Here is a 23741-nt window from a genome sequence, read left to right as displayed (position 1 = left end):
GCGGCGCTTGCAACGCATTAAGGTCACATCAGCGCCAGTAAAAAGGAAGAAAATGGGATAGTAAAAAGTTCTAGAATTACAATTAAAGCACATAAGAAAAGGTAAGACAAAGAGGAATTGGTTCAAATAGGAAATAGATGTAGATTCCAAGAGCAAACCATCAAAGTACTTATTTTGAGATCACCTAAAAGTCTCATCCAGACGCAAGCACAGGTCCCCGCTAAGAGGAATACTCAAATGTTTATAAATATGTTAAATTTTTTTTAATAACATGCATAAGAGAGAGATGATTTTCAAGGAAAAAAAATATCATCTCCCAAAACAATAACTGTACATTCGACTGTTTTCCTCCCAGCCAAGGTCAGGACAAAACCAAGTAATCCCACTCCAAGACGACAGGAAACAATTGGAAAACGGGTTTTGGTGGGTTAGAAGACATAGCATGTACCTCCCTGTCCACTATGGGAGGTCAGGATCCCCACCCAGAAAATGGAAGAAAATTGGATAGTCAAAACATTCTGAATGTACAATTAAAAGGACTTATGGAAAAAGTTAGACAAAGGGAAATGGTTCAAATAGGGAACAGATGTAGATTCCAAGAGTAAACTAATCAGTGTACTCAGTTTGAGATCACCTAAATGTCTCATCCAGACACCAGCACAAGATCCCACTAAACTAAGAGGTGTACACTCAAATGTTTACAAATTATATGTTAAAAATATTAAAAATACACAGTACATAACAGAGAGACGATTTACAAGGAAAAATGTATCTCCCAAAATTATAACTACATTCGACTGTTGTTTCCCTCCCAGCCAGGGTCAGGACAAAACTAAAGTAATCTCATTCCAAGACAAAGACAGAAAGCAATTGGAAAAGATATAAGGGGTATAGAAGACAGCAAGTACCTCCCTGTTTTATGTTTTAAGGGTTTTACGGCGCTTGCAACACATTCATGTTATATCAGCGCCAGTAAAAAGGAAGAAAATGGGATAGTAAAAAGTTCTAGAATTACAAATAAAGCACACAAGACAAAGGGGAACTGAGAACAAATAGGGATGAGATGTAGATTCCAAGAGCACACTATCAAAGTACTAGTACTAAGTTTGAGACCACCTATAAGTCTCATCCGGACATAAGCACAAAATCCAACAAAGAGAAATACACTCAAATGCTTACATTACAAATTCAAAATAAATATAATACATAACAGAGAGATGATTTACAAGGAAAAAATATCATCTCCCAAAAAAATAACTATGCATTTGACTATTTCCCTCCCAGCTTGGACTCCGGCCAGGGCCAGGACAAAACCAAGTAATCTCATTCCAAGACAAAGACAGAAAACATGTTGGAAAACAGATAAAAGGGGATAGAAGACACAGCATGTACCCCCTGCCCACTGTGGGAGGTCGGAACCCCACCCAGGAGACAACTTGCTCAATCCTTAAGATCATTTATATGTAAAATCAGGAAAAATAAAAGCCAACAATAATTTAGGTTCAATAAAAAAACAGAATTTTTTTATTGATAATTCGGAATTCTGGATTCTTTGAAATCCAAACAAATCTTTTGGGATTAATTCTTTTCTCACTTGCAAACATCAAATAAATTCATGCAAACACTTTCACACGCAATCGCACACATTCACATCAATTTCTTTCAAGTCTAAATCATGAGGGATGACAATATTATAATATACATAAAAATTCTGACATTTTATATCATGTAAGTAAGATGAATGGATGGGTCTGAAAATGACAACATGTGATAAATAGGACATTTTATAAATTATTTATTTTTAAATTACATGTAAAAAAAATCACAAATCCTTCACTGGCGGCCAGTCCGTCCAGAGCTCCCTACTCCATAATTAGGAGTTGACAGAAACCCTTTCATAATTTGATGTTCTATCTCATCAAGCTTCCACCAGTGAACGACTCGAAGAACTTGTTAATGGAGTGTTACAGATTGTTATTTCTTCTTATAAACTGACTGATCCTGTCAGAATAAATATTATTTTCAGCACATGTTTAAACAAAAACAATCAACCAAAATACTTTTACGGTTCTTTCCTTATAGTGTCCAAAGCAAAAAAAAAAAAAACATTGAAAAATTAATTAATCCATAAATTAAATAAATGGAATCTGTACAAAATAATTCAAAACAAATATTTCTATTTTAAACAGGTTTGAAAAATATTTTATGACATTATAGAATGCCATACTAAGAATCACTAATAATTATAGCCATTCAGCAATCAAAAGAAAAAATTTAAAATTGTGGAGATTTCAATATAAACTGCAAATTAAGCAATTATTCCATTATCGATGTTGCCCTGATGCCAATGTGAAAGGAAGAGAATCACAGTTTGCTCTTGACATCCGATGAACACAACCGACATTGAAGTTTTTTTCTAAATGGTATTGAGCAATGTGTTTTGTGGTACATTAAAATGAAACCTTCAAAAAGAGAAAAAATTTAATTATGTAGGAAGAGTCGGCTTTGTTTTCACAACAGGCCTGCACAGTTTTCAGATTGAACAAGTCAAAGTTAAAAGAGGGCAAAATATCTTTCTGAGCCACAACAATGTGAGAAAGTGGTCACTCACTTCTCATCCCAACCGATAATGTGCTGTAGTCGTGGAGTTCAATTGAGCATGGGATGCTTTGTTCAATATCTTGACAATGATAAAAGCCACGAAAAAAATTTATTTGTTCTGATGCAAAGCTTTCCCACCCATTAAATCAAACGCAAAAGTTTGTATGTTTTCTATTTAAAAAAAAAAATTTGTATTGGGCAACATCGAATCTGGGACAAGCGGTATGTTAAATTATACAAATGACAATGCATTTCATTTAGCACAAATCAGAATATAATATTACGCAAGATTTCCAAGAAATTTTGCACCGCTACTTTTCCACTTGTACACAAGTGCAAATTAATAATTGATATATTATCTTAACACTCCAAAAACAAATTCTTTAAATATAATAAATGTATCATAGCAAGCAAACTGGCATAAGTAATAACAAAATGAACAATGTCCTCTGGACCAGTATGAACCACCCTTTCAAATTGACGAACAATAGAAATATCCAAGCTAATGCAGCTTTACTCTTGAATTCTAAAAAAAATGTATTGGGTTATAAATGCCAAGCAAAAATAAGATTACTCAAAAACTTTGAAGTAAGTTTAAAGATGCGTTATAATTTTTAATGTATGTTAAGTGTAAAGGATGGAATCAAAGTAATAAAATCCTAATAACAGCAGTGTATTTACCAATGACACAAAATTCTAAATTTTCATTTCAAAACAAAGACATTTTTAGCTTGGAGAAATTCCTCATTGAAGAGAGATGAGCTAAGAATTAAAAAAAAATAAAGACAAATAACATCTAGCATTATGACCCAAGGTAAAAGATCTACCACTACTAGGGAGAGGACGACTCTATAGAATTGGTTGTTCACTCATTGCACTCAACGACACGGTATCTGTGCATGTTTTTATTGCACACCAAAGTAGTTCATGGTCCAAGAACAGAGTAAGTCCATTTTGTTACAACAGCTTGCTTGCTTTACCGACCTCATCCACCACCAGCCATTGGAGGAGGTCCTGGACCTGTTGATTGAATTGAAAAAAAAAAAGATTTTAAAAGGATATAAAACAGAAATAATTTATCAAGACTATTACTATTACAATATTTAAAAGAAAGAAGTTTGGAAAAACATTTCTTAACTACTGAAATTGGTAAATGTTTTGTTTACATAAAGATTCCATTCAACAATATCACCTTTTAGCGATAAATCCACCCCCCCCCCCCCCAAAAAAAAACCGAGTACTTTTGAGAGTTAAAGCCCCTGCAAAATTACCACAATCTTGTGTTTAAACAAAACTCGAAAAATATATCAAAATTAAACAATAAAAGTTGTTGCAAAAATTGTTAACAATTTTGCAAACAAAACATTGAAATTATTTCTGAGTGAGTTTATTAGATTTTTTTTTTACAGCCGTACGATCATTACAAATACACCCCCCCCCCCCCCCCCCCCAAATCCACGAGGCCTCCATAATATGTTACGAAAAAAATGTGTCTTCTCTGATTGCCTTGTGTTGCCTGCAGTACATTTCTACCTATCTTTTGTTTCTTGTCATTGGTTAGCAAATTTTGATGTTTAAATAGATAAAACATTTCTGATGTACTTGCTTAAACTTCTGTTTGTTTGAAAAGTTATTTAAGTCGACAATGAGATTGTAAAAAAAAAGGGGGGTGGGGAGGTTAAATAAAAATAAATTTATATTCAATGAATGAAAGGTGTTATTTAAGTCTAGCTTCGAAGTGTACTAGTTTTATAGACCCTTGAAATTGAGTGACAAAAAAAAAAAATTAAATGTCTACACAACACAGACACTCTGCAGTTTGAAGCTATAGGTTTTTAAAAAATAAAAAAGGCCTGTGGAAAAAAAATAATAATGTACGCATCAAACCGTCACGACTTGAGTTACCTTCAGAAATCAGACCCACAAGTCAGACCGCCACGCGCTTTCCAGTCACGTCACGGTCAGTGAGTCCCATGCTAGGCCCGTTTTCTACCTGGACAGAGGTTTATTTTGGCTATGATAGTGAATTATTTTTTTTCGTTCTTTTTTTTTTTTTTTTTTTGTCATTTAAAAGAAAAAATATTTACGAAAAATGATAATGATATGCACAAGATTGTAAAGCAGACTTGCCAACATAATTCTTATTAAAATTGTAGTTCTCAATGAAAAAAAAAATTGGCCACAGGTTTATTTAACAGCACTTCAGTCTTGAATAATTGTATTAACTAAATTTTCATTGTCAAAAAGATTTTACTGAATTTAGAAGCTGTAGTTTGGCCACACAAAAAGGTCATTTCTCCAAACCTTTCATAATAGCAAATCTGGTTAAAATGGTTCACATACAAAAAAAAAGGTAAAAGATGGAACTCAAGCAATAAGTCATGAACAATAATGAATATATAACAGCTTCATAAAAGAACAAAATACCAACCACGGAACGTTTCGGGCTCAAAACCCTTCTTCAGCCAACAACAAACAACAATAAAGACAAATACATTACTAAATTCCAGATAGATGACAAGAGATGATTTATAGGTCTTCTCTGTAGAAAAATCGGATTTTTGAGCCCGAAACATTCCGTGTTTGGTATTTTGTTCCTTTTTGAAGCTGTTATAGTTATAGTCAAGCAATGGTAACTTGCTGGTATACAAATGAAGAATCAGAATTATTTTTTGTCAAAGGTGTTAAAACAAGGAACCATATTTCAAAATATATATCTTTCACAATAAGACACAATCAACCAGGAAAACACCCGGGATAAAGCCAAAAGGTTCTATGTTACAATAAGTAGATGTGGACCAAAGCATTCCCTAATGTCCTTTAGTGAGATTTAGCATGGTCAGAGTCAGAGGCCAAATGGGCGACCGTGATAACAAAAATTTTGGTTTCAGTATTGTCTCCCTGGCAATGGCTTTTTCCGCTGACCATGTTCAGATGTGAAAAATTATCTGGATATAGACAACGACAAAGACAAGACTGCCACTACAAAAAGGACACCAAGCAGGTGACTTGTACTGTATTGTGTGAAATAGAAATTTGATTCAATATGATGGTCTGATGGGGCCTGGCAATATGCTTTATCAAGTGTATTTATTCATTCATATTCTGCTTGGTCAAATAAATCAGATAAAGATGAATGATTCATCTTAACAACGTCACTACCACATTACCTCATTCGTCTGTAGTGTTTCATTCATCCTGTTTTATTGATAAAGGGGAAACTCGAAACGTCCATTTTATCTGTTTTCGTTTAAATTGAAGCCTACATTAAATTTCACATTGTTATCTATTTCGTGAACTAGTCCAATTGAGACAAGAGAATGTACAGAATGTTGGAGCACAGAAGCTTTGTGCAAGTGTGATTGCATCAAACGAAATAAACATTAGAAAAGCGGTAGAGAGGCAGCCAATATGCTTTGGTGATTTTGGATCAGATGTCTTTCAAGGTGCCTAATTTAAAAACACCTCCAACTTGATTCATCTACATTGCTATTATTTTGTAATCTGACTTTCGTTTTTTGCCATGTCAAAATCCATTAAGACTGCACAATGTAGAAAAACTTACCCCCTCTTCCACCTCTGAATCCTCCCATTCTACGTGTCGGGGGACCACCACCCCTGAAAAAAAATATTTATTAAAAAATAAAAAATAAATAGATCTTTTTACGTTTAAAGATAGTTTGAACAGAATTTGCTCCCATTATGAAGAGACCTTACAACCGGAACTATTGTCAGTTGTTAGTACTAAAAATTACGAATTATCAGGCAGCTCTGACAACATATTTTTCAACGTAAGAACCAAGTAGGTATATACATTCAGAATCATTTTAGCAGTATTATCAATTTAAAACTGCTAAAACTTTTACAATCAACCAGCGACCAGGTTGCCATATTTTTAAAAATGTTTCTTGAAATTTCAAGCAACAACATGGATTTCTTACAATTATTACAAATGACAACATGGTTTAACAATGAAAAAAAAAATAAAAATGAGTTCTGGGCTTTTGCCTTGATTACCCAATGTAAATGTAAGTATAATATCAAAATACGTTTAAGAGTTCTGCTGACCTCAGAATAACTTTTATGAGCTAGAATCAGCGATGGATTCCCATAGGTGACAATTTCCAAGAGAGCAAAACTTACCCGGGTCTTCTGTAATCTGATGAATAATTGTCTCCTCTACTGTTTTTATTTGGCTGTGAAAACAAATTAAAATTACAATAGAGAAAAGCTTTGACTGTGATCTATAAATATTTAGTATTCAAAATTGTCAAATGCTGTGTTTCTGACTATTTCAGAAAATAATCGTTTTCATCTACTTAATAAAGAAGCTTCAATATAAAAAATGACACTATTACTAATCAAATGAATATCTAGCCAGTTAACTGTTGTATAAATATGTATACAAATTTGGCCAGAAAACTCATCCATAAAATATTGGTTGATTAAAATGACCCTCATTTTAACAAATACTTTCGAACCTGAGACCTCGTCAGAGTTATTCCCAAGATGAAGGTCATTTAGATTGATCAATCTTTCAAGTCAAATGACAGTTGATGCCAGACTACATAATTTTTAGGATTTCGAAGTGTCATTTATTCTTTGTGAAAGTAAATTGTTGATCTATAAAGTTAACAAGACTTGAGCGACTAAAACCGGCGTCGTGCTGTGCGTTCTTGAGCAAGACACCTCGCCCAAGTTCAATTTGCGGCGCAGCATTGCGGCTGATGCCTGGGTTATCCCAGTCTTCCCTAGGGATAGATCCTAAAGACAAATTTCTTCTGTGGGATGAATAAAGGGAACATCATACAAAAATTTCCTTTTGGATGAATAAAGTACATTATTATTATTACAATTCCTATATCCTAAAAACTACAAGTTTTTAAATATTTTAAGTAGACAGCTGTAATGCTAACCTAGAAAAATAAGTTATTTAAAATATAGAAGTTACTTACATTGATCATGGTCTGAAAGCTGTTTTGGGAAAAGAAAGAAAAAAAACCCAATTAAAATTAATCACTCCTAATAATTTCAATCAATATTCATATAGATTCAAGTATAAGTATAAATCTCTAATGATTCCATCATGTAGTTTACAGGTCAAAATAAACAATAACAAAAGAGTATTAATGGAACTGAGACTCCCTCCATGTTCGTAATAGCTGTCCTATAAATAGTTCTTTATGCTCCTATATTGTAGAGACAACTGTAAAACTAAAACAAAATCAACCGTCTTGTTTAAGTTTAAACACAAGCCTGTTAAGGAAGTGTCTTTACATCCTTTGGTGGTGAGACTGAAGTTCATTCAAATCACAACTCATCCTTTTATTTATCTGATTATAGCTCTGAACCAGGCGTCTTTCATTGGACAACAAAAGCCAAGAGTTAAGATGTGATGCTGGGTCTGGGTAAAATCGAACTTCCACTTTATAACCAGTTAACTGCCATAATTTAAAAAAGACATGTATTTAAAAATTTCTCCAGAAAACTCGTCCTTCAAATTCAAATATCGATATATTTCAAATTGCCCTCATCTTGACAAAAACTCTCAACACTGGAATTTTTCTGGAGCAAGGCAGTTAACTGGTTAAATATAATTTTTATGTATGTTAAAAGTACATATAAAAGACTTTGATGGAAAAAAAATTGTGCAAGGAACCTTGGAGAGTGGCAGAATGCTAGATGGATAATGTAGAGAAATGGACAAGGATGAACTGCCCATGGGGCAGGTTGGCTCAGCAGTACAGCCTTTGCTTCGTACCCGAAAGGTACCGAGTTCAATCACCCGGCGCCGTGCTGTGCGGCCTTAAGCAAGTCACCTCGCCCAAGCTCAATTTGCGGTGCAGCATTGTGGCTGACACCTGGGTTATTCCAGTCTTCCCTAGGGATAGATCCTACAGACAAATTTCTTCTATGGGGTGAATAAAGGGAACATTATTCATTTTAAATTATGAGATAAGCTTAGAACAGATCTGGATGGAGGGCCCTTATTCATCTCCTCTATAACCATCTTAGTCAAGAGAATGAGGTGAGGTGAAACAAATGAGGTGGTTTATTTGTTTTTAAGGGATTTACGGTGCTTGCAACACATTAAGGTTATATCAGTGCCAGTAAAAAGGAAGAAAATGGGATAGTAAAAAGTTCTAGAATTACAATTAAACCACCCAAGAAAAGGTAAGACAAAGGGGAATTGGTTCAAATAGGAAAAAAATGTAGATTCCAAGAGCACAATATCAAAGTACTTAGTTCGAAATTAACTAAAAGTTTCATCCAGGCATAAGCCCAGGTCCCCATTAAGAAGTATGTTCTATTGTGATTTAAACTCTACTACATAACTGTTTTGACATATTTTTTTTAAGCTGTTCAAAAGAGAATACCACTGTGGCTTTTAAAATCCCAATTAATCTCCAAGGTGAAATAATTTGAAATACTTACAATAGTACTATAAAATTAATAATTCCCCATAGTGCATCTGTGATAAATGACAGTCTCCAAGGGGACTGTGATTCTAAGACTTGACCTTTGAGAAAAAAAATAGAATCAGAGATGAAAAGATAACAATAAACAATATAATATTTTTGTTTGTTGCTTTAGGTCTCTTCCAACACAATTGAGGTTATATGAGAGACCGCTGAAACAAAAAAACAAGCAATCTAACAAAAATAGTACAAATGTAAATCAAAATCATAACCTAAAGATATCATAAGCTAAATTATAAATAACCAAGAACAAACAGGCAGAAGATTTACAGAAAAAAAAATATCCCTGTCAAAAATACAATCACAAACCAAAGAAGCAGGATAGGCTAGTAAAGAGAAGAAGCAACGACATCACTATCGGATCGTACACCATGCGAACATCATAGGTATATGATTCAAGGGTGATGCTCCCATCCAACCACCCGCATAAACAATATAATAACATATCTTAAAAAGTATTAACTTGAATGAACACTCGTACGATGGAGAAAATTCCATGCTGGACATTTTGTTTTTAATCTAAGGACCATTTTTATGACTATCATCTTTATGAGGTTTTCTTACAACACCACACTCACACTCGTATAATCATCTCAGATCATTAACATCAATTAAATGTGAATGAAGTCGGTCATCTTTCAATTCAGAGAGGGGTAAGGATCAACATAGAACACAGCCTACTCATTGTCACCACAATGTCCTGGTTCCTGTAGCATTAAACATATTACAGTATCAATGTTTGTCATTTTTCTTTTGGGTAGAATGGATAAAAAGCACTGTCCTACAGATCTATCAGACCAGAATGATACTGGACCCTTTGCTCGTTCAAAGCTATCAGATCCCAAGAAAATCACAGCAATTGGCATAATACTGAAAACTCCGGCTTATATTAGTAAACATTTCTCAAATTACTCAAAGAACAACATAATAATTTAATTCTGATATCATATAATTGAACCCTTTCTATTTACCTTTCGATTTGCATGCTTTGCAATTTAATTTACGTCCATTCCGACAGGATTCTTTACGATTAACTCTAATGGCAGCCATTCTGTAACTGTCAATATCTTGAAATAATGAATGATTTTATTTTGTTTTTAAGTTCCCATCTAGACCTAAAATATTAATGAAATTAATAGCCATTAACCACAAGTACAATAAGTACTTTGTCTTTGATCTGAAAAAAAAAATGTTTATGATGAATCAGAGGAACAAGTCACTTGTGATGACTGGATCAATTAAAAAATAACCCCCCCCCCCCACACACACACACACACACACAACCAACTCAGAGCATTGTTTTTGTTTTTAAAGGTTTTACGGCGCTTGCAACACATTAAGGTCATATCAGCGCCAGTAAAAAGGAAGAAATTGGGATAGTAAAAAGTTCTAGAATGACAATAAAAGAACCCAAGAAAAGGTAAGAAAAAGGGGTATTGGTTCAAATAGGACACAGATGTAGATTCCAAAAGCACACTGTCAAAGTACTTAGTTTGAGATCACAAAAAGTCTCACCAAGACGCAAGCACAGGTCCCCACTAAGAGGAATACACTCAAATGTGTTACAAATCATATATAATAGAAAGAAAACATAATACAATGCGTAAGAGAGATGATTTACAAGGAAAAAAAATATCTCCCAAAACTAACTATACATTTGACTGTTTCCCTCCCTGCCAGGGTATCCGGTCAGGGCCAGGAAATAACTAAGTAATCTAATTCCAAGACAAAGACAGAAAGCATGTTGGAAAACAAACATAGGGGGATAGAAGACACAGTATGTACCTCCCTGCCCACTATGGGAGGTCCGGAACCCCACCCAGCATCTCAGATCATAAATATCCGTTAGATGTGACTGAAGAAGTTACTCATCATTCAATTAGGAGAGGGGTAAGGATCGACATAGAACAGGTAGACCTCTATAAAGAAACAAGGAGAAGAGTAGAGTAAATGACCAGGTAATGAGTGAAGGAAGATAAATAGTTTTTTTTTGTACCCTGCTCACAGTGCCAAAATCACGTCAATAGGCTTTTTAACCAGCCTGTTTTTAACACCTTGATTACAATGATTGAAAATAAAAATCTCAACCATTTTCAGGGCTTTCTATTTCAAGAATCACCATATTTTAACTTAAGATTGAGCATGGGTGATTAACGTGATGAAGAGGATAAAGAATACTTTTCAAACCAAATGGTCCTGAAAACAGAGTACAAATATCAATTTATTTCACAAGTTCTGATATAATGTGTGGGGAAGATTATTGTGATAGGTTGTTGTTGTTGTTGTTGTTGTTGTGAGTGTTTGTCATGTCATGACTGTCAGTGTCTCGATCGAGCTGTTGTGAGTAATCTTCATGTTGTGTTCGTTCGCTGTCTCCCGCGTAAACGTGACGTCATCATTTCTACCCTTTAAAAGCTCGCGACACCTTTCATTCTTTCTCTCGACTATCTACAGCCTTATTTGAAACAGACATATCAACTATCTTCGCCCATCATTGGCGCTGCGACTAATTTCCGAACCCTGCCATTTTTAAAGTGTATGGTAGCACTCAGTGCACGGGAATTGACTTCTTCAAGGTAAAGAGTTCTTGTAAACAAATCAGAATTATGAATCTAAAAACTTGTTTCATCTGATTGTGTTGTAAGTATAGCGCCTTGAATTGAGTTCCCCTGGTTTAGTTGTGTTTTTTCATTGCTTAAACCAGAGAGGAAAGCCGTTTATAGGGGTCGGCAATTATTTTTGAACTGGCGAAATTACGATCTCAGCTCAGCTCAATTTTTTCATCGAGACTTCGAGCTCAACTTTCGTTTATTTTTGCCAATAAAATTGTGCAATTGTGATTTCTATTCAACAAAATGGAGCAAAATTGGTGAGTACAATTCAATAATTTTACTTGAAAGTGCATGAGGGCTTAATCAATTCACTTCAAAGAATTAGCCTGGTGAACCATTATTGGGGTCATGGTTTTCACTCCCGCACTGATGTCTCAACTAAGATTGGAATTCATCAACCTGCATGTGAGCTAAATTATTTGCATGTCTATTTAAATACTTTCCAATATTTGACATCAACAATACTATTTCTGTGAATAATATACAAATAATTGGCGCCAAGATTGTTGCTTAACAATCTCACTGTGCTTTTCTAAACAAAAGGTAACAGTAACAGTCAGTATCATCTGTCTTTATTTAGATGATCAAAGTCAAAGCTTAGGCAGCCATGTAAAAGTGTTTCTACTCACCAAACACAGAAACTATTTTCCAGCTTTACACGCTCCTAAACCCCCTATATATTGGATGTTTCTCTGAACTCTTTACATCCAGACTCTGTAAACATATCCACTTGCCTTAGACACCTGGTCAGTGTCTAAATAGGATAAGAACCACCTCTAACTCTAACCCAGTGATTAAACAGTGAAAATAGTGAAATCTATCAGCTGTGGTGTAGAGGTTGTATTCAAGTGAGAAGGGATCTGAGAGTATTCCAAGTTTACAGACTTTATCATTGCTTTAATTGATTTGCATCAACTGGTCTGTCATTTTAACTGAAATAAATAATTATCATATTTCAGTTTAATCCAAAATGGATGCAAAGATAATGATTAATGTCATTACTGCTAAGGACCTTTTAAGGTCATCTCATATAAGCAAGCCTTTGGCTAAAACCCTGCTTGACATTCGAGCACGTAAGGGTTTACTCACTAAGGAGGATGTGATAGATAAGATCAGTAATGGTGACATGTTAGAACTTTTTGATTTTTCGGTTTCCGAATCGTGCATTTTTGAGAAACCAGGTGAACATGCCCCTGGTACCTCTCGCGACAGTTCCCCAAATAAAATGGATTCGAATGATAATGCGTCTGGTGCTGGAGACAGACGAAGGGAACTGTCTGCGCAGCAGACCCCATCTAAAGCTGCAGGTTCGTATCCTGAACATGACACTACTAGCAATCCTCAAGAAGGTGCTAGTAGTGTTGCGAACCCGACATTTTGTAACAATGCGAAACGCACCATTCGTAATGCGTGGCACGATCAGCCTACCGAAGACCATTACCCAACATCCTTTTTGGCATCCGACCGCGAGCGGGTTCCTTTCGTTCATGAAGCTAAATTTTGTCAAAATTACATGGACAAGGTGCCTTACTCTGAATGTCCTGAATCTATAACTCACACATTGGACCCACCCTCTCAAGATTTCTCAAACAAGGGTCTCACATCAATGGGCCCGCAAAGAGAGGATTGTGGATATGCAAGAGACAAAGTAAGGCAAACCCGCCGGCTACCACGAAGAAAACCATCTATGAGAAGAACCTTAGAACAGGAGGATGCTCTAATTGAGGCAAGCATGCACAGGGAAAGACGAGGATGGAGGGATGAGACTAGTTACATGCATTCCTACGAGGCCCCACCTGCGGATCGCAATTCCACGGATCATTATGGAGATATGAGCAGTGGAGGCCCACTTATGCCACCCCCGTCCAAGGTACAGCTGCCTAAATCTATCTCTTTCAATGGGACAAAAAGATGGGATACGTTTGAATATAATTTTCAGAACTTTCTGAATTATCATAATATTCAACATCTCCGTGACCAACTATTTTTCCTGGGCCTAGCCCTGGAAGGAAAAGCAGCGGATTATCTCTCACAGATCCATCAGTCGATAGTCTTTACAGACATACGAGATGCATATGACACCCTGAGAAATCGATTTGGTGGTCAGCAGCTACAACATGCAACTCTGATACAATTCAACAGCACTACGCAGGCTGAAAAAGAAGATGTCTTAGACTATGTTGACAAGCTATGGGAGTTGGCACTGCAGGCATTTCCTGGACAGTCCCCCCGCAATTTAGAGTCCCAAGTGGTAGCCCATTTTATAACAGGACTATATGACGTGAAGGCAGCCCAATATATTGCATGTCAGGAGTGCACCACGATGGACCAAGCCCTGAGAACATATAAGCTTTTTAAAAATTCTCAGCAAGTTGGTTGGCGTGCACGAAAGGATAGACCAAGTACCAGCAACACCGTGCGGTTCAGAGAGCCCTCTATCCAAGCGGTGAATGTGTACGATGAAGAATCTGGGTCAGAATCTGAGGAATTGGAAGACTATAGCCAAATTAGAGCAGTGACTCGCAACACGAGCATTAAGACAGCTGGTGTACAGCAGAAGACTGAGATGAGTGTTGAGGCAATGTTCAAAAAGATGTTATCAATGCATGAACAAACCAAAGTAAATTAGACACTCTCATTACACTCCAAAGTCAAGTCTTGGAAGTTATGCAAAGAGGCGCTCGACGTGCCCAGCCAAGATCCCGCTCCAATTCCCCATCATCAAGTGCCTGTTTTTCATGTGGAGGTCAAGACCACTATGCTAGAGACTGCTCCATGAAAGGTCGCCCAAAGGAAGACAAGGCGCCAAACGGGCAGGGATCAGTTTGAGCCCGGAATTGATCCCAGTTCAAGCAAGGGCAATTAAAGAGGACCCAGTTTTTGAGGCACAACACAGATATAAGACTATGAGCAATTTGTGCCCCTATTCTTCTAACTGTACGAATTTTATGAAACATGAAGAAACTAAGGAAAACCTTGCCCAGCAGACCAACAACGGAAGCCACAATGTATATCGGTCTAGCCAAGATCCAGAACAGATTGTGAAACCTTATTTTGATGAGGAATGTATCTGTATTGCAAGGTTACAGTCAGAATCTGCCCTTAAAGTGCAATGTACAATTGAAAACGTCCCTGTACAAGCAGTGGTGGATACTGCAGCAGATGTTACCATCATCTCTGAGAACACCCATAACAAAATCCTACCTACCCCCACTTGTACGAAGTCCATGAAGATGTTTGCAGCAGGAAAAGATCAAAGCTTCTCTGCAAAATTAGTGGGGCCACTACACTTGCGATTGGGAGAGATTCATCTGCTAACTCATATCTATGTTGCTCCCATTTTCGACCCAATGCTATTAGGAATAGACCTGCTGAGGAAATTAAGGGCAAAGATTGATGTGGAAAAACAACAATTATTTTGTCAAAATCAAATTATTCCTCTTGCAACAAATTCAACTGAAAATGTAAGTCCCAAGTGTGACATGGCACAAACAGGTTTACCAGTGGATGATGGAAACCGAATAGCTATAAAGATTGCCATTCCCCACAAATTGATCATACCAGCCCAGTCAGAAGTAATCACTAATGTTGAGTTAGACTATTTGCCCAATTCACCATTTATGTACCTGGAACCATATAGAAATCTGCCAATTTCTGTGGGCCATACCCTGCACGTAACCAAACCAGTTGTTACAGTGTGCTTGATCAACACAGGTGATGAATGCTTCCTCAAAAAAGGGACGGAAATAGGACAGTTGCTTCCCCTGGAAGCAAGAGATATATTTGAGGGTGACGAAGATGACTGGCTGAATTTAACAGAAGTGGATGAACTCAGCAACCCCATGACAGAAGCGGAGGGGGAATGCTCCATATCAAGCACTTCCTGCCAGCCGATCCAACTACCAGACAAACTTATAGATCTCTGGCAGAGAGTTACGTCCACTCTGGGAGATGAGAGACTAGGTAAAGTTGAACAATTGCTGTGGGAATATCAAGACATATTTGCAGCCAGTGAATTTGACCTTGGTGACTTCCAAGCAATGCAACACCACATTGATACAGGAGATGCAAAGCCAATTAAACTAGGCTTGCGACGCACCCCCGTTCACTTTACCAAAGAAGAAGATGAAATGTTAGACAAGATGCTAAAAGCAGGGGTAATACAACCCTCGGCTTCAAGCTGGGCTGCGGCGCCTGTACTGGTACGGAAAAAAGATGGATCTGTTCGCTGGTGCATCGACTACAGGGCACTTAATAATGTTACCAAGAAAGATGTTTTTCCCCTACCTTTCATGTCTGAATGCATCGACGCATTAGAAGGTAACATATGGTATTCAAAGCTGGATTCCAATTCGGCTTATTGGCAGATCCCAGTCCATGAGGACTCCAAACACAAAACAGCATTCCGTACACGCCAAGGACTTTTTGAGTTTAACAAACTCCCATTTGGACTGTCCAATAGCCCAAGTACATATTCCAGAGTAATCAACCTAGTGCTAAGAGGGTTAAACTGGAAAAGAGTACTAGCCTTCCTTGATGACACCCTGGTCCTTGGAAAATCTTTTGATGATCATTTATCAAACTTAAAACAAGTTTTTCAGCGCTTCCGACAATTTGGACTTAGATTAAAGCCAAAGAAGTGTGATCTGTTTCAACGAGAAGTTGAATTCCTGGGAAGGAAGGTAGGGAGAAATGGCCTGGAACTAACAAATGCTTCCATTGGAGTGATTGAGAACTGGCCCCCACCAAAGTCAGTTAAAGATATCGAAAGATACGTGGGGTTAGTAAACTTTCACAGAGCATTCATAAAAGATATGGCAAAAATCATGGAACCACTTACCAGGCTGTTGAAGAAAAAGAAATTCTGTTGGGAGTCCGAACAGCAGCAAGCTTTCGATCAATCGAAGTCGATCCTATGTACCCCGCCTGTTCTAGCGATTCCCATGTCCCAAGGCCAATTTATACTGGACACTGATGCTTCTGATTTCGCTATAGGTTCAGAGCTCCTTCAAATACAAGAGGGAGTAGAGAGAGTCATAGCATATGGAAGTTTTACTTTAACATCCCAACAAAGGAACTACTGCACCACACGGAAGGAATTGTTGGCACTTGTTAGATTTACCAATCAGTTCCGTCACTATTTATTGGGGAAAGAATTCATATTGCGCACGGACCATAGGAGTCTAACCTGGCTGATGAATTTCAAGAGACCAGAGGGTCAACTCGCTAGATGGTTAGAAGCGCTGAGCATCTTTTCCATGAAAATTGAATACAGGCCTGGGACCAAGTTAAAAAACGCAGATGCACTCTCCAGACCACCTAAAACCGACACACCTTGCCCACATTATGCAGACATGATAAACCTGAAGGATTTACCCTGCAGTGGATGCAATTACTGTACCCGCGTACACGGGATGTGGTCAAAATTCTCAGATGACATTGATGATGTTGTCCAGTTACCTATCATCAACCCTGAAATCAAAAGAGCACCCAGGTGTGAAGAGAGATTGTCATCTGGAATTCGCATTGTTGTCCGAGATCTCTCAAGTGCTTGTCCTCACAACCAGATCAATTCAGAAGAAATATTCACAAATACTAAGCAAGAGTGGAGAGAAGCACAAGCTGAGGACCCCAGCCTAGTGTTTTTGGTCAACTGGTTCAAAGACAAGACAATACCACGCCAAGCAGATCTCAAACTGGCAAATGCGGCACAAAAATTTTACTGGCTAAACCGTAACCTTTTCTACCTGCAAGACGACATCATATATAAAAGAGGTACGGATGAAAGAGACCTACTAGTGGTGCCCCCAAAGTTTAAGCAAGAGGTCTTAAATCTATGCCATAACATTCCCAGTGCAGGACACCAAGGATTGCAACGAACGAAATTGAGGATTAAGGGATCCTATTTTTGGCATAAAATCTCAAGGGATGTCCAACAATATGTTCAAGGCTGCTCATTATGTAACCAAAGTAAACATAGAAATAAAAAACATCGGCACCCCTTGGTACAGAATCATGCAGGTATACCTATGGAAAAGGTACATATTGATTTTCTTGGGCCCTTGACGAAGACACGCAATGGTAATGAGTTCATCATGGTGATCATCGACCAATTCACGAAGTGGATTGAGTGCATACCCTTACCATCACAAGGAGCCGAAATCACTGCAAGAGCAGCCGTGAAGGAGTTCTTCTCTAGATTTGGGTACCCCCTAGAAATAGTATCAGATCAAGGAAGAAATTTCGAGAGTAGCCTTTTTAAAGAAATGTGTCGGCTTCTCCACATTAAAAAGATGCGAACTACCGCCTATAGACCCTCAGCAAATGGCCAGGTAGAAAGGATGAACAAGACGTTGATGGCAGCAGTTAGAAGCTTTGGCCACTCGAAACCCAACACCTGGGATGAATATGTGCCACTAATTGCTTCTGCTATCCGCAGTTCAGTCAATCGACACACAGGCTACACTCCAAACAGGTTGATGCTAGGAAGGGAGCTGACAACTCCAAGTGATCTGGTGACACCTGGACCCGCAAGAGAACATGAACTCACTGAGGAGCATGTCATAAAATTACAAGAGAGCCTAGAGCTGGCTCATGAGACTGCTAGAAAAACCCTAAGGACAGAGCTTAAAAGGATGAAACGTGACTATGACCTGAATATCCACGTTCACACCTTCAAAAGAGGCGATGCTGTGTACCTCTTGAATAGGAAAGGTGGAAAAACAGTGTCAAAGAAATTGAAGCCAGTTTGGATTGGCCCCGCTATCATCATGACGGTTTTTTCCCCCTTTGTTTATCGAATTAAGCTCAAAAATAATGAACTGAAAGTAGTCAACCATGACAACCTAAAGCTGTGCACTGACTCCTCATTACCGAAATGGATAAACAAAGAACAGCAGTCCATAATAACGGGTAATGCCCTGACCTATTGCCTTTGCAATCAACCCGATGATGGTGATACCATGATCCAATGTGATAACTGTTTTGAATGGTATCACGGGCGATGTATAAATTTAACGAACCGACAAATGGCTCAAATAGGTCAATATCATTGTCCCAATGCTCAATGTGAATGAAGTAAATTAACTAATCAATCTTCTTTTTATGCACAGCACCATGAACCGCCAGACTGAGTTCAAAGTCATCCAGCTGATGGCGGAATTTCAGGCCTTTCGGGACGCCCAAGACGCCCAGAAAGGAGGGGACAGACACAATGGCAGGCAAGGCAGAGGGAGAGGAAAGGGTAGAGGCCATACCTCCCCATCGGCCCGGGGTAGAGGCCACGCCTCCCAATCAGTCCGGGGTAGAAGGCATGGATCCCCAGCAGAACGGAGGAGAGGAAGGGGTAGAGGGTACACCTCCCCCAGGTACAACTCCCCACCAAAATACAGCTCCCCTGCCAGAAGAAACCGGTACAGGCCCTACCAAACCCATACCAGGCCAGAGGGTTCTAGGGACCACCGAAGAGGCCCAAAGCCTGCCTCACACAACGAGCCTGATGATACCAGGGGTCACCCCTCGGAACCACAGGCTAGACGACAGGCCCCTCGACCTCGAACGCCAGATGATACAAGGGATCATCCCTCTGAATCAATGGCGAAGAGGGAGAGCCACTCAGACAGCAGTGGGAATGGCAAGTCGGCCAGGAGGAATGGGGCTAGGCAAAAGCAATTCCGGCTGCTCAAAGAGGAGAATGCAGCACTCAAGGAGAGCCTAGCCCACATTCGGAATGACCTGAAGGAAACCCAGGCAGAACTGGCCCGTCTGAAGGGAGAGTTTAGGAGCTTTCAGCCTGACAAGTCAGCAGACTTAGATCTGCTCATGGACTTGTCTGAGCAAGAAGGTAAGTGTGTGGGACTTATTGATGCCCATTTCCATTTGGCATTGCCATAGGTATCCACCCTTCCCACGCCACTATGAACCGTAAAGCATTGTCTTATGCTATGAAGGAAGTCAGACGGTTGAGTCAAAATGACATTATCCAGGGGTTGGGAGAAATTGGCTTTGATTGGACGAAGAAGGGGACCCAAGAAGATCAGGAACATGTAGTGGGAACACTCATAACAGGTGCAAATCCCCTAAAACCAATAATTTTACATGTCAGAGGGGAAAGTTCTGATTATCTTGGAACCCGAGCATATATGCATTGTCTAGATTTTCTATCTAAGAGGTTAAGTAAAGAACAATTCCTCCAATTGCACTCCTTCTCAGGTAATGGTGTAGTTCTGGACAAGTGGCTCGGTAGGTTTCCAAATACCTTTTTCAGTTATTCAGGCTTAATAAAAACATTTAAAAGAGAGCAGCTAGAAGCAGTGAGGAAAACACCAATTAACAGACTCCTGCTTGAAACAGACTCCCCATATTTACCTTTCAATCCCCTGGTAAAGCGAAATCACCCACACTACTTAGGGGAATCTGCTAGGGCCATTGCAGATTTAAAAGGTTTAAGCTTAACTGACATCCTTGAATCCAATTTCAAAAATTTTGAGCAAGCATTCAAGATACAAATAGATAAGGGAAGTACAGCATTCCACTCTGTCATTAAATACTAGCCTAAATATTAAGCTGCACAGAACAGGAATAATCCCTTTACTATTTTGCAGGCTCCTAAGGATACCTCTCCCTTCGTGTATATATATTGTACAGCCATACCCAGATGTGGATCCCTCCCCCCTTTGTATATATGACCGTCCAGGAGGAAGAGTTCGCCCCTGAGGATTTATTTTTTTTTCGTGTGTTTAGTGTAAATATTCCCAACTACAAATTTTTATTGATTTTATTCAACATAATCTTCGGATTCTCACAAGGTAAGAATTTTCCTTTTTCCCCTTATGAATATAGCTATTGAAGTGATGCATGAATTAGAAGGGGGAGGAATGTGGGGAAGATTATTGTGATAGGTTGTTGTTGTTGTTGTTGTTGTTGTGAGTGTTTGTCATGTCATGACTGTCAGTGTCTCGATCGAGCTGTTGTGAGTAATCTTCATGTTGTGTTCGTTCGCTGTCTCCCGCGTAAACGTGACGTCATCATTTCTACCCTTTAAAAGCTCGCGACACCTTTCATTCTTTCTCTCGACTATCTACAGCCTTATTTGAAACAGACATATCAACTATCTTCGCCCATCGTTGTATCTGCTACTAAGATCCGATCCGCCATACTTTTGGTATGTTATAAAAATCAGGCTAGACCGGGACGATTCCCGAAGTGCTCTAGAGCAGTTTTTAACCGCCCATATATGTCCTTTACATATATGGAGAACGCCCACTTCGGTGGAGACTTTTTCTAAACTTTTTCCTCATTTTTTACATCGTGAACGAGATTGGGAAATCCGTTCACGACAAATGCAACATTCCGTGCTGTGCAAATAGTGATATCTAGTGTTACCAGTAGGTCGTGCTAAATATCATTCAAAGTTTTCTCCCTGATTTCTGTAAGTCTACTGTTGTGATTTGTCTTCTTTTACTTTGCCATGCTGATGATTTGTTTTAGTTTTTAAACGTTTTACTGTGCTTATGACACGTTTCGGTCATTTCAGAACCAGTAAAAAGGAAGAAAATGGGATAGTCAAAATAGTTATAGATTTTCAATTGAAAATCTTGGAATGTTTCTTCAACAGAGAGGACACACTAATATTAGCGGTCTTTTAGTAATGTATATTTATGCTTTTGTTTTTAATTGTTGGTTGAAGAAAAGTTCCATGTTTGGTATTTTGTTGTTCTTTGAAGCTGTTATATTTATTTTTGTTTATTACTTTTTACAGTCCACAGGTTCTAGCAGCTTAGTGTTACATAAAAATATATGAATCATATGCTAAGTAGAGAATCCAATAGGTAAGCTATATACTATTACTATATAAGAAGTGAACCAAAATTGGTGGTTTGTTAGAATCAATAAAAAAAAAATTATAACGAGTCGCGCATGCACATGTTGAGAATTAGCTATCCTCACCAACTTCTGTCGTGTGAATTTATCAGCATGGTGGTAGGGCTAAACGGTAGTCTGAAGGCTAGGACTAATAATGCTTCATAATGGTGGTGATGATGTGGTAGTGGTAGTGATTATGGCTATAAGGATAATGAAGATGATGTATTGGTGGTGGCGGTTGCTTAAGATTTGATAACAATGTGGTAGCTGTGGTAGTGGTAGTAATGATGATGATGTGATGGTTGTGGTTGTAGTAATGGTAGCGATGACGAGGAGGATGATGATGGTGTAAAGGTGGTGGCGGTTGCTGTAATTTTTATAACGATGTGGTTGCTGTGGTAATGGTAGTAATGATGTGATGGTTGTTGTAGTAGTGGCGGTGGTAGCGATGATGACGAGGAGGATGAGGATGATTTAAAGGTGGTGGTGGTTGCTATAGTTTTGATAACGATGTGGAGGTTGCTGTGGTAATAGTAGTAATGATGTGGTGGTGGCTGTAGTAGTAGAGGTAATTTATTGATGGTAACTTCTATTATTTACACTGAGATACGAGTCATATCGGTGAGAGAGAGAGAGAGAGAGAGAGAGAGAGAGAGAGAGAGAGAGAGAGAGATTCCTGGAACTTTATAAAATATATTTAACTGTAAATAATACAATAAATGGGGACGGAAATATTCTCATTAAAGTAATCTGACAGATAAGCTGCTAGATTTCAAGATGTGAAAAAATAATCAAGTAGGAGAGGTGGTGACGGAGAAATTTTCATGGATTGGATTGGGGTAACAAAAACAAAACACAGCACGATTTTGTCAAGTTTCAGACTTGAAGGAAAAGTTGAAACGTTCAAAATCTCGATTCTCAGTCACACAAAATGTTTCAATCATCTCATCCCTCCTCTTCTTTCCTTCCAAACTAACACTAACACACTCTCATTCAACTTCAAGCCATTCGACAACACGACCTTTTGAACAGAAAATGTTGTGTTCAGTGAGGGGACAAAAACTAATTTACAGAGATGGGAGAGCACTTCTACTACTGCGAATAGTGATTCCACTGTGGCCCCACTATTCACTATTCGTAGTAGCAATAACAATAGATCTTACTATGTAATTATTACACAACTACAACTTCAACTAGACTAGATAGTTCTACACTAGGACTGGACTATATCAACCACACGTCATCAAGTACAGGTACAAGTATCTAAGTCTAAGTAAAAGTAAAAGTAAAACTAAAAAAAAACATGGTTTAAAAAAGGCCTTTAAAAAGTCTAGTAATCATCTTCCATAACAAAGCACAGGGTAACCACTGTAATGAAGACAAGAGAAATGTCACTGTAACTGTAACTGTGGTCTGTCAAATGTCAAAGATCAGATTCAATTCAGACACTGATATACTGATACTGATGAGAATTCAGCAGCAGCAAAGAGAAAAGAAAAAGACACTGTCTTTTTAAGACAGAGTTAGGGCAGGGAGTTCATGATTGATCACATTTCACATTCATACCGTTTGAGTTAATATATGGCATTTTGTCACGATGTCAAGGGACGAGCAGTTATCACATCCTGAGACGGAGAACTTTTTAAAAGCAATTTGACAAATACACCGCGATTGGTGGTCAGTTTGTGAATGCTACGTGTGTTATTATAAGCCGAGCTGTCATTACAAAGCAAAACAAGGCCGCATGAGTGCCAGATATATAAATATAAATTTATAAAAAATGCCAAACAAGTAATATAATTTGCCAAATGGTCTGAAAAATGCCCAACCTTTACTCGCATCACTTTTTCTGCTAAAATTGCACATGAATGAGGAACTAAATCTTTATTTTCTTATCCCGCTGCCATGAGCAGTGTCTTGATTTAATAAAAGAATGTCACATCTTGTTATTTTCAGAGTGATCTTTGTTATTGTTTTTAGTCAGACATTTTTATGGGTAGCTAGTTCTCACTAAATTGTATCAATCAGACAATAAACGTTTAAGGTTACATATAGTTTTGTGTGTTGGTACGTTATATTTATATCCAGCCGGAGGATCTTTTGAGTATTTTAATAAGAACACAATATCAATAAAATAATATTCCAAAATATTAAACCAAATTTTTGCATTTCGAACGGCTTAAAA

General features: G+C 38.0%; 1 protein-coding gene across 3 annotated transcripts; it reads right to left on the bottom strand.

The window, feature by feature from the left end:
• Positions 1 to 1495: 1495 nt before the first annotated feature.
• LOC144975958 (selenoprotein K-like) lies at positions 1496 to 23310 on the bottom strand. 3 transcript variants are annotated; one of them, XR_013646005.1, is made up of 8 exons: positions 22958 to 23040; positions 10052 to 10195; positions 9037 to 9121; positions 7557 to 7575; positions 6745 to 6797; positions 6167 to 6219; positions 4507 to 4594; positions 1496 to 3621 (listed from the first exon to the last, which is right to left on the bottom strand). XR_013646005.1 is itself a non-coding variant. In XM_078920195.1 (7 exons), the coding sequence occupies exons 2-7, from the start codon at positions 10128 to 10130 to the stop codon at positions 3587 to 3589; spliced, it is 324 nt and encodes a 107-aa protein (XP_078776321.1). In that variant the 5' UTR covers positions 10131 to 10195; positions 22958 to 23023; the 3' UTR covers positions 1496 to 3586. The 3 variants fall into 3 exon arrangements, 2 of the variants coding, with proteins under 2 accessions (XP_078776321.1, XP_078776322.1); XM_078920195.1 differs by lacking the exon at positions 4507 to 4594 and having other exon boundaries at positions 22958 to 23023; XM_078920196.1 differs by lacking the exons at positions 4507 to 4594; positions 10052 to 10195; positions 22958 to 23040 and adding an exon at positions 23123 to 23310.
• Positions 23311 to 23741: the final 431 nt, after the last annotated feature.

This window comes from Berghia stephanieae, chromosome 6, assembly GCF_034508935.2.
Source record: "Berghia stephanieae isolate SIO BIC M18660-M18661 chromosome 6, UCSD_Bste_1.3, whole genome shotgun sequence".
NCBI lineage: Eukaryota > Metazoa > Mollusca > Gastropoda > Nudibranchia > Aeolidiidae > Berghia > Berghia stephanieae.
Note: the sequence above shows the minus strand (reverse complement) of the source record. Positions and strands in the feature narration are given on the sequence as shown.

Coding starts and splice junctions, on each gene's coding strand:
- LOC144975958 (XM_078920195.1), bottom strand. CDS start 10,130: ATGGCTGCCATTAGAGTTAATCGTAAAGAATCCTGTCGGAATGGACGT. Junction 9,122..10,051: donor CAAAGCATGCAAATCGAAAG/GTAAATAGAAAG, acceptor TTTTTCTCAAAG/GTCAAGTCTTAGAATCACAG. Junction 3,622..6,166: donor ATTCAGAGGTGGAAGAGGGG/GTAAGTTTTTCT, acceptor TTCAATCAACAG/GTCCAGGACCTCCTCCAATG.